This window comes from Carassius auratus, chromosome 32 (assembly GCF_003368295.1).
Source record: "Carassius auratus strain Wakin chromosome 32, ASM336829v1, whole genome shotgun sequence".
Taxonomy (NCBI): Eukaryota; Metazoa; Chordata; class Actinopteri; order Cypriniformes; family Cyprinidae; genus Carassius; species Carassius auratus.
In genome coordinates this window covers 8,219,466-8,230,928 of record NC_039274.1, presented here as the reverse complement: position 1 = coordinate 8,230,928, position 11,463 = coordinate 8,219,466, and the positions used below count along the sequence as shown (strand labels likewise).

General features: G+C 37.1%; 1 protein-coding gene across 1 annotated transcript; it reads left to right on the top strand.

Annotated features, from left to right (window-relative positions):
• The first annotated feature begins 901 nt into the window (after positions 1 to 901).
• Positions 902 to 3,423, top strand: uqcrfs1 (ubiquinol-cytochrome c reductase, Rieske iron-sulfur polypeptide 1). The gene is made up of 2 exons (XM_026215344.1): positions 902 to 1,202; positions 2,186 to 3,423. Exons 1-2 carry the CDS (start codon positions 992 to 994, stop codon positions 2,794 to 2,796), a joined length of 822 nt encoding a protein of 273 aa, XP_026071129.1. The 5' UTR covers positions 902 to 991; the 3' UTR covers positions 2,797 to 3,423.
• Positions 3,424 to 11,463: the final 8,040 nt, after the last annotated feature.

The window sequence follows — 11,463 nt, the reverse complement described above, 5'->3', positions numbered from 1 at the left end:
GTGGTTGGATTTGTGATTTGCAGTAGAGCTTTTCTCTCTCCGATTTTACAAGAACACATACGCTTACACACAATTATTATTATTATTATTATTATTATTATTATTATTATTATTATTATTATTATTATATATATATATATATATATATATATATATATATATATATATATATTTTTTTTTTTTTTTTTTTTACGATATATACAAACCACTCTGACATACCAACACACCCACACAATTGTAGCTGCATTATTTATCCAATTAGCTCATTTTACAGTTAAATGGCACTGCGATTAAAAATAGCAGTTTTAATTTGTTTCAATGGGAAAACATATTTATTGAAGGAAATGGAAGTGAAATGCAATAATAAAATAATAATAATAAAAAAAAAAAAAAACACATGTACCAAAAATGTATGCAGTTAGCAATAACACAGGCAAAATAATAATAATAATAATAATAATAATAATAATAATAATAATAATAATACTAATAATACAAAAAAAAAAAAAACACTGAAAAGGACAAACAAAGCAGCACTGCACATATAAAACACTTTATTTTACTGTCTATGATAAAACACTATCATGCTATTTTAAAGAAGGCCAAGAAAAAAAAAGAGAGAGAGAGGAAATGCCTTCTGACAATTTCATCCATCTCTGTTGTGTGGAGAGGGGAAACATTTTTGTCGAATATTTTAGGTGACCTACCTTGGTCTAAAAAAAAAATAAAAATAAAAATCTATGCTGACTGAGTGGATGAGAAGAAGATTAATTAAGTTTAGTTAATTTAGCCATAACAGCAATTATAGTCAAACAGTGGCTTACAAACAATTTCGATTTTATTTCAATCCTTAAATGACGTCTAAACCTGTGAAAGGCTTTAGACGTGACGCCATCCCGTCGCTGTTACGTCGACGTTAGTGGAACGCGCGTGAGTCAGCGGCGTCGGTGGATCAGTTCGCGAAGGTCGATCGCTGCCCGTTACGACGAACATGATGTCCCTAGCTGCCCGATCGGGGGCCTTATCCCCGTACCTGCAAGCTACAAATTATGCTGTGGCTGGTCCCCTGAAGCCTCTCATACCCGGTGTCGTCATGAAGACCGATAAACTGTTGATGGACACCAAGAAACCGTTCCTGTGCCGTGAGTCCTTATCCGGTCAGAGCGCTAAGAGCGGCCTCGCCGTGTCCGTCAGCCTCAACGGTGAGTCTCAGTGCGGGGTAGAGTGAACTCGAGAGTCCCGGTCTCCTCGGAGCGAGAGGAGGCCGTGCAGCGGCGCTCTTCAAGGGCACTATGAGTTCTCATGTGTTTAATGTATATCCGAAAATCTTTAAGCCGTATGTAGTGTTGTATGTAACTAAAACTGTGTTATTATTAATTTGAGCTTAGTTTATACTTTATAACGAAATAAGTAAGAGATCACCTGCTACAACTGTTAGCATCACCGAGGACTCGCTGATGTCCTTACCGCAGCTGTTAGCATATCAGTCTGTGGCTTTAAAAAAAAAAAAAAAATAATAATAATAAAAATAAAAAACATTGCGACAACACCATAAAACAAACGCCAGCATGTGCTAGAAGGCATTTTTTGGGGGACAAAGATAGTTTCTTAAGATAGGCCTAAAGTTACATGTTGCTGACGTAGATCAATGTATTGAGTTTATATTCAACGTTAGTGTGTCAATAGATTTAATGTGCTGAATGAGCTGATAGAAGACTGACGGTTGAAAAATAATATGTATTTAATATTTACAGAGCAAGACAAGCAGCCCTGCTCTGTAAATAAGACACTTTTTATTTTATACTGTTGTTAAGAATATGAATTAACATTACTAAACTATATGATGTTTAACAGTTATTTTGCGAGGTGGAGAGTATCTAACGTTACTGTCTTTTCTTTATGTCATAAATACAGCAGTGTTAAGAATTGAAATCCAACGAGGCCAAATTGGAAATCTGTGATTATCATGCAGATGATGTTGTGTATTCTTCTCAGGAGTCAAAATGAACTTTTCCAAATATTGAGAAAGGTTATATTTACTTTTTGTATAAAGATACATTTAAAATCAGCTGCATTATCATGTCATTTGACATTGTGAATACATTTTTTTCATAAAAGTTTTTTTTTGAATGAAATATATTTATTTATTCATCTGTTGTTGTTGTTTTTTTTTTTTTTTTTGTAGCTTGCGCTTCAGTGCGTTTCGCCCACACAGACATCAAGATCCCAGATTTTTCTGACTACCGGCGGCCAGAGGTTTTAGACCCAAAGAAGTCTTCACAAGAGAGCGGCGATACCCGGCGGGCATTCTCCTATCTGATCACAGGTTCTACCGCTGTGGTTGGAGTTTATGCAGCCAAGACCGTTGTCACACAGTTTGTCTCCTCCATGAGCGCCTCAGCTGATGTGTTGGCCCTGTCCAAGATTGAAATCAAGCTATCAGACATCCCTGAGGGTAAGAACATGACCTTTAAATGGAGAGGGAAACCCCTGTTTGTCCGACACAGAACAGAAAAGGAGATTGCAACTGAGGCTGATGTCAATCTCACTGAGCTTCGGGACCCCCAGCACGACAAAGACCGCGTTCAGAACCCAACCTGGGTTATTGTCATTGGCGTGTGCACCCACCTGGGCTGTGTGCCCATTGCTAACGCTGGTGACTATGGTGGCTATTACTGCCCATGCCACGGCTCTCATTACGATGCATCTGGTCGCATTAGGAAAGGCCCTGCTCCGCTCAATCTGGAGGTGCCCTACTATGAGTTCCAAGACGATGACACCGTGATTGTAGGATAAAGGACTGTACTCTTAAAAACTGTGATCAACCCTGAGCTTGTGCTTCATGTGCTGTTTTGATTTTTGTCCATCTTGTTTCAGACTAATAATCTGCATTTTCTTGATTCGTAACAGGTTAATTGTAAGTAATAAAAGTGTATTTTATCTGATGGAAACCTTACGCAGCTCTATTTATTCAGTCTCAATTCAATGTATACACATCTATGTGTTTCATACATAATCACATGGGTTGTTAAATTGTATGCACATTCTGCATTGGTTTACTGATAAGGAACAAATTAGATCTCTACTTTGCTATAGCACATAAGTGTTTAACTGATAAAGGCAAAGTGTACATTTGAACAGCAGAAAGTCAGGTAGGTGATGTTTGCAGGGTGTAAGTGAACAAAACTGTGCACATGACCATACACAAGCAATGACATTGCTTCTGCACTCTTGTTTTGTAATAGTGTTAAAGGTGACCACTGTCTAAATGTTGTTAGGTTTCAGTGGAATCTGATAAGAACAGTGAATGTGAAATATGGACATATTAAAAATGCTCTATTCCTAATGATCTGTGTGTAAACAAAACTAAAAATGTGCTTACGGAGTTGTGAATTGAATAAAACCTAAATGAATACAAGAAAACCCTCTGTGTTGTCACTGATATTTTTAATCCCTCTTATACTGCCATTCACATTGTGTGGCACAGTGCAGTGGAATTTAAAAAACAGTCAAGGCCACTTTTTGGTTTAATTACAGCTTTTAGTCTGCTGGGATGTGTCTCTAATAACTTTGCACATCTAGATTTTGCAATATTTGCCCACTTATCTTTGCAAAACTGCTCATGTTCAGTTAAATTTGATTGTGACTGTTTATAATCCGCAGTTTTCAAGTCATTGCACAGATATTTAATGGGGTTTGAGTCTGGGCTCTGACTAGGCCATGCAAGAACATTAACCTCCTCCTTCGATCACTGTGTGCTCAGTTTTGCTTTGTGCTTTGGGTCATTGTTATGTTGGAAGGTAAACCTTCTTCCCATTGACAACTTTCTGGAAGAAGGCAGCAGATTTTACTCAGGAATTTAATGTTATTTTGTCCCGGCCATTTGTCCTTCTATCCTTACAAGTGCTCCAAAACCAGCTGCAGAGAAACACCCCCAGAACAGGGCATTACCCCCTCCATACTTTACTGGAGGAATGCTGTTATTTGGATGGTGAGCTGTATTGGATTTCTGCCAGACATATCGTTTGGTGTTGAGGCCAAATAATTCTATTTTAATCTCATCTGCCTCCAAATCTTCAAGGTGTGTTTTGGAAAAGCTCAATCTTGGCTGCATGTGGTTTTACTTGCAACCCTCTCCCATACAAGCCACATTTGTGGAGAATTTGATATTGTTGTCACATGCACACAGTGACCACTCTTTGTCATAAATTCCTGCAACTGCTTCAGAGTTGCTGTAGGTCTCTTGGTCGCCTCTCTGATCAGTTTCCTACTGCTGTTTCATCCAGTTTGGAGTGATGTCCCGATCCAGGAAGGGTCTGTGTTCAACCAAATACCTTCCACTTCTTATAATAGAACTTACTGTGCTTCCAGGCATTGATAAATCCTTTAAAACATTTTTGTCTCCATCTCCTGCCTGTCCACAACTTTATCCCGGAGACCTTTTGACAGTATCCTGCAAATCACAGTTGATTGTTAGCTTGATCCTTTTTCCAACTTCATTATTAAGGTTAACTCTGATTTGTTTGTGTGGCTCAGCAGCATTTGAAGAACTCTTAATTCAGAAATGTTGCATTGTGTAGGTTAATCTATTTTGAGAGAAGCTCTTCACATGGACAAAAACAATGTATTTTTAAGGAATATAGACTTTATCTTATAACGTTTCCTTTATTGTGCAGATATATTTGTATGGAATAAATGTATGTATGTGTTTGTATATATATATATATATATATATATATATATATATATATATATATATATATATATATATATATATATTTACAGACCATGTTCTATGTGGGTGCATTTTCAGCAAAAAGAGTAATAAAAAAGGAGTAATTGCAACAATACCAAGTAGAACAACTATGTCATTCAAACAAGACTTAGTTACAGTGAGCATTTTAAGCTACCAATTACACATGAGTATGTAAAATATAATAGCTTGCCTATTAATTGAGATGGATCATGTGGTGTTGGTAGTTCAAAAAGTATTTCCACAGTGCCCAGGGAAAGTACAGAAAATGTGCCAACATAAATGCAGTGGCGATTAAAAAAAAAGTAAAAACTGGCCGACACATCTGTCCTTATCACATTTCAGTGAATAATTGCCAGCTTTGTAGAGAAGTATGTGCTGTCACTAGATGTGGCTATAGAGAGATGGCGTACTTTATTCCCATCTTTCACTCTGTGAGCTTCAGCAATGAATAGATGAATTGATGAATCAAAATGTTCATAAGAAGTAAAGGCTCTGAGGTTTTACTACAATGTATGCTTCAGAAACGAGTTTCCAGCTGCAGTGCATTGCTGTATGCTGTAGTAATGTGCTCTTGTGAAGCAACACAATGACAGGTAAACAGTAGCATTCCTATCATCCAGATATTATTTGAATAGATGTTGCAGGGCCATATTATCATATAGAGTAGCTTTTCTTTGTGGGTGCATTTCTGTTTGAATGTATCACAGGTCTGAGAAAGACATTGGACATGTCTGCAGGTGACACAGGCAAACATCATATGCTTTAGCTGGATCATTTTAACCTAACAAATTCCAGATTCTGGTATGCCTTTCATTATTGCAGTACTGATACTACTTCTATTAGCCATTGATTTTAAAATGTCAACCTTTTCTGATTGTGTCTGAGTACATGCATTGATTTAATTTTCTGGTGGGTTTGGGTATTTTAATACATTTAATGCACAGGACCGCTGTCCTAGCTTCCTCTGGAGCATCCGCAAATTATGACATGCAAACTGCTCAGTCATCCTGAAGCCCTCAGCTCTTGCCAGGTTTTGCTACCAGCAGCTTGGCAGACATTCAGGCCTGACTGATAAAATTATGATATCCCAGGGGTTGTCAGGGAACCACTGTGTATCAGCTGAAGATCATGGAGATTCCTGGCTCCAACATATGTGTGTAGCATCCAAGAGTAACCTTTTTATTTAGCTAATGTCTAGTCAAGTATTCTATCTGAAAGGCAAATTTCTCAAATTCAGCTCAGGAGGGTTCATCAGTCACTCTGGGCTGGTTGAGATCCTTGTATATATGAAACGCAAATTCAAGTTTTCAATAAATGCATTTCAGCATAACAGACTGAAGTAGTGTAACCCATATTGTTTATTCAGTCACTTCATTAAGGGAGGTTTTTATTTGTATTTGTTTTTTACCTGTCTCAGTTGGATTCCACTAGTTTAAGATGCATACCTGCTTGTACATTTGGACTGCATAATGCACCACTTCCCTGTGGGGGCAATATAAATTAGTCCAATGTGAGAATTCAAAGGCTTGTTCGATTGCATTAGTTATTTTATTTCCCTGATGCAACAGAATGAAAGGGTTGAAGTGTCGGACAAAGACTATAATATGACATACTGCACACATACCCCAATGTTGTTTCTATGTTGATAATTTTCTCATAGTCTGAATTGATTACATCAAAGCTGGAGGAGGAAGCAAGTGATTGTTCATATGCTGCATCCGTTATCTTTGAAGAGAGTATGTGACTGTGAGGGAGGAACAATAAAATCAAGACAATTAGCTTAAAATTTTCTCTGATTTGCTCTCCTATTATCTGATGTGTCACATTAATGTTATAATCCTCCATTTGTCTCAGGGGTGATCAGATTACGATGAAAGATTTATCAGGCTCCCCGTAATTCATTTGAACTAGTTTTGCATAACTTAGCATAGTAATGGCTTTCTTTTCTTTTCTTTTGTTCATTAAGAATGGCTTCTAATGCATCTTTTCCTCTAATTTCATTTAGTCTGTTTATTAATCTGTTCCATCTTCATGACAGTGTTTTTATTTTTAGTGAACCAAAAGTGTCATAATCACAATCGATGCATACTTTTTTTTTCAACCTTATTTCAGAATTAGCTGTTATCTAATCCATCTCTATTTATTGACAGAACTTACATTTCTGTGCACTTTTTAGAAGCATTTAGCTCTCAAAATATTATGGTTCATGCTCATACTTTAATATAGATCTTTTGGCACTATTCATATGCAGTTTTATTTTTATTGAAGCTTTTAAGATTAACCCATAGGGTCTACTAACAGTCATTTTCACAAGCATGTCCTTGCTAAAGACCATTAAACCCACCACAGCAGTGACTGATTTATCAGTGTAGCAATATTATTATTATTATTATTTTTTTTCATTTTTTTTTTTCATGCATAACCTTCTGATCTCACTCAAAACAGGGAAGCCTTGGGGGAAAGTTTTTGAATTTAATAAAGCCAACACAGAAAAGAATGCTGGATTCAAAATTTATAGCAGATTGCTCAAAATCAAATTATTCTTAAATAAATAAATAAATAAAATCTTATTAGATTTAAATATTAAAAAGCCAGATCCGTTTGACTTATCTGTCTTTAAACAGGCAAATGCACTGTGAAAGTGGCTCAGTATACACTGCTTTAAAAGGCGAAAATAGAGAAATTCAGAAAGATATCCTATTGTCCTCCCCCCTCCTCTTTTCTATGTACATGAGAGTGAATTGGTGGAAATGAGACATCACATAGAAATTGTTGTATAATTAGAGGAAATCTATCTCTGCTTTCATACTATGGTGCAATGTTGCCTGCAGCTGGAGCTTTACAAGCACCCTTTAAAGCACCCTCCACATGTGGTACCACGCGCCGTACCCATATGTGCACTAAGTGCCAAGAATGGAGCATAAATGACTCTTCACTTTGGAGCGAAGCTGGGGAGTGAGGTTGATGTGAGGGACTAGAGAATAATAAACTCTAATGAAAGTCTCTATTTTCTTCCTCCTTGTGTGCCAGGAGTTTTTGTGCTCTCACAAACAGGTGCTGATCTACGGGTTGGGCTGTGAAGAGCATCATTAATCCTGTCAGTCAACAGCAAACAGCAGCTGAGTCATCCTCTGGGCAAAAGTAGAAAGACGGAAGACAGCGCCCCAGGTCACCCACCGGGCCACTCCGCAAGTGAATGCACAATCAATCTATTTGATTACTTACATTTTTCATGGTTTATTTATTTATTTAACTCTATTGAACATTTTATGCTTCAAGCAGCCATCCCTGCTATGATTTTATTTTCACTAGGATTTGCATCATTTAGGATTTGCTCCTCTTGGCCTCTTTCTTGCACTTGTGCATCCCAATGCCATATAACATTTCTCTGTCTATCTATTTATCTATCTACCTATCTGACTCGCTCTGACTATCCTTGATCGGGGATGCAAAAATGCAGAAATAAGACCTGTAGTTTTCACAAAACCCGTGGACCTGTCAAAATATTTGCTGACAAATAAACTGGGATATATTGATGCAGGTAACATGACAAATCAAGACATATTGTTCATTTACTTATACTATTAGCATTGTAACAATACAAAGCTGGTTGAAAATCTTACCCCTTTACTATGCAAAAATTAGCAGTGGCAAAATTAAAGAAATGAATACATAACGTTAAGACTGTATGCATGCAGACAACTCTTGAATATGATCAAAGAAGCAGTAGTTTCTGAGGATGTGCAGCTCAAATATGACTTTTGCTGCAACCGATGCTTGACTGTCCTCCCCCAGTAACACCTACATTTGATCTTTTTCTGACACGTTTGGAAAATGAAGTTTCAGAGGGTTTTTTTTTTTTTTTGGCTGTCTCCAATATTCCTAAACTTATGTGTCCTATGTGAACCTAATCAGTGTCAAAATAAGCACAGACATTCTTTTGAAGCCATTTTCTACTCTAATCAAGCTTGTATAATATATCACCATCAATGCTTTGACTCTGACCATGTAGATATATTCTGCCAGGTCAAAATTTCTGTTTTAGAGTTATTTTCTCTTCTGGTTTTAACTTTTGTTTGTAAAAATGGCCCAAGATGTACAGTATATGTGCATACAGTACAGACCAAAAGTTTGGACACACCTTCTCATTCAAAGAGTTTTCTTTATTTTCATGACTATGAAAATTGTAGATTCACACTGAAGGCATCAAAACTATGAACTAACACATGTGGAATTATATATGGAATTATATACATAAACAAAAAAGTGTTATACAACTGAAAATATGTCATATTCTAGGTTTTTTCAAAGTAGCCACCTTTTGCTATGATTACTGCTTTGCACACTCTTGACATTCTCTTGATGAGCTTCAAGAGGTAGTCACCTGAAATGGTCTTCCAACAGTCTTGAAGGAGTTCCCCGAGAGATGCTTAGCACTTGTTGGCCCTTTTGCCTTCTGTCTGCGGTCCAGCTCACCCCTAAACCATCTCGATTGGGTTCAGGTCAGGTGACTGTGGAGGCCAGGTCATCTGGCGCAGCACCCCATCACTCTCCTTCTTGGTCAAATAGCCCTTGATGCCTTCAGTGTGACTCTACAATTTTCATAGTCATGAAAATAAAGAAAACTCTTTGAATGAGAAGGTGTGTCCAATCTTTTGGTCTGTACTGTATATTGCGGCTTAAACATCTTTGAATTTACCCATTGCTCAAAGCTAAAGGGATCTCTCTTTGCATTCAATGCAAGACCTATATCACCAGATGCTCAAATGTTTAAGGTAGTCAAAAAGTAGGGTATTATAGAGCAGAATTTCTGAGTGTGAAGGTGTATCTCGTTTCCTGTGATCACCAGGTTGTCTACATAGTGGGGAAATTTCACTGCAGAACTGATGATTGTCCCAGAAGCACTGCTAACTCATGAATGTATAAGTTGAACACATTTAGACTCAAACTGCAGCCTAATTTACTCTTTCTCTTTCTCCCTGCCCTCATTCCATCTCTCCCCCATGCTCCTTAGTTCTTTATATCTGTCCTCAGAGGAAGAACGAAGCTGTGCTGAGTGATAGGGACAGGGGCTCTCAGCAGGACTTCATAATCTTGTTTATATCAGAGTAATTAACACTTCTTTGAACTCATTGGAGTTGGCAGATCCAATTAGTTGCCTCTCCTTTTCCACCAAATAAAAGAATGTGCTTTTTCTGCTCACATGCTATTAAACAATGGGTTGAGTACATATTTCAAGAAGTTCTCAATGTAATCTATTTGAAAATACAGAAATTTTAGGATGAAGCATTGATGTGGTGGGCCAGTTTATGTGTTCACCATAAACCTGGCTGGAGCCTCTACTGTGAAAATAAAGGTCTTTTGTATGCTGCTTTTTTGAAGTCCACAGTGTCCGTGGTGTGTGTAAAATTGTAGTTCTTTAGAGGAGATGATTTCAACACTGAGTAACACTTCAGTTTCCGCATGAAGGACAAGTAACGTTTTTGACATTCAAAGCATAGACACCTATTTAATAAATATTTGCTATGGATAACATTTTGTCATCATTATTGTTCGTTACTGATAGTCGCTCCCTGACTTATCAGTAGATAGTACAAAATGAAGCCATTAGTTATATGGCTTGAAGTTCACACTGCCCATAATTAACCTGGGTTAACAATTAACCCTTTGTATTCAGAAACTAACATTTCACACTATACGTTCCGAAACCCAGGGATGTTTTTTTTTTTAAATGTTTGTCAGTGAATGTCATTGATTTAGGTTAACACAGCACAAAAGTCTGTTTACATAAAGGTTCTAGCATTCCACATAATTTTGTTAAATATTACAGACTATACTGGTTTTCACGAATGGAGCAATTCCAGTGTTGTGGACATGACTTTCGGAGTCGAAACCTGAAGCATAAATTCTCACAGAATGTATTCATTACCAATATATTGAACCCTCTCTTGATATTTGTCTTAACCCCTGGAAATAGAGACATCTGAAAAGTCTCTAAACGTTATAATATGATGGAAATAAACATGACCAAATAATAGGGTTGTGACCAAAAAATTAATAAATAAGACCATGGTTTTGAGGAGACTACATATTTTTGCAGACTTTCTTTGATTTACAATGCACAACCCAGAAGCAACAATATACAGGTCCTTCTCAAAAAATTAGCATAATGTGAAAAAGTTCATTATTTTCCATAATGTAATGATAAAAATTAAACTTTCATATTTTTAGATACATTGCACACCAACTGAAATATTTCAGGTCTTTTACTATTTTAATACTGATGATTTTGGCATACAGCTCATGAAAACCCAAAATTCCTATCTCAAAAAAATTAGCATATTTCATCCGACCAATAAAAAGAAAAGTGTTTTTAATACAAAAAAAGTAAACCTTCAAATAATTATGTTCAGTTATGCACTCAATACTTGGTCGGGAATTCTTTTGCAGAAATGACTGCTTCAGTGTGGCGTGGCATGGAGGCAATCAGCCTGTGGCACTGCTGAGGTGTTATGGAGGCCCAGGATGCTACAATAGCGGCCTTAAGCTTATCCAGAGTGTTGGGTCTTGCGACTCTCAACTTTCTCTTCACAATATCCCACAGATTCTCTATGGGGTTCAGGTCAGGAGAGTTGGCAGGCTAATTGAGCACAGTAATACCATGGTCAGTAAACCATTTACCAGTGGTTTTGGCACTGTGAGCAGGT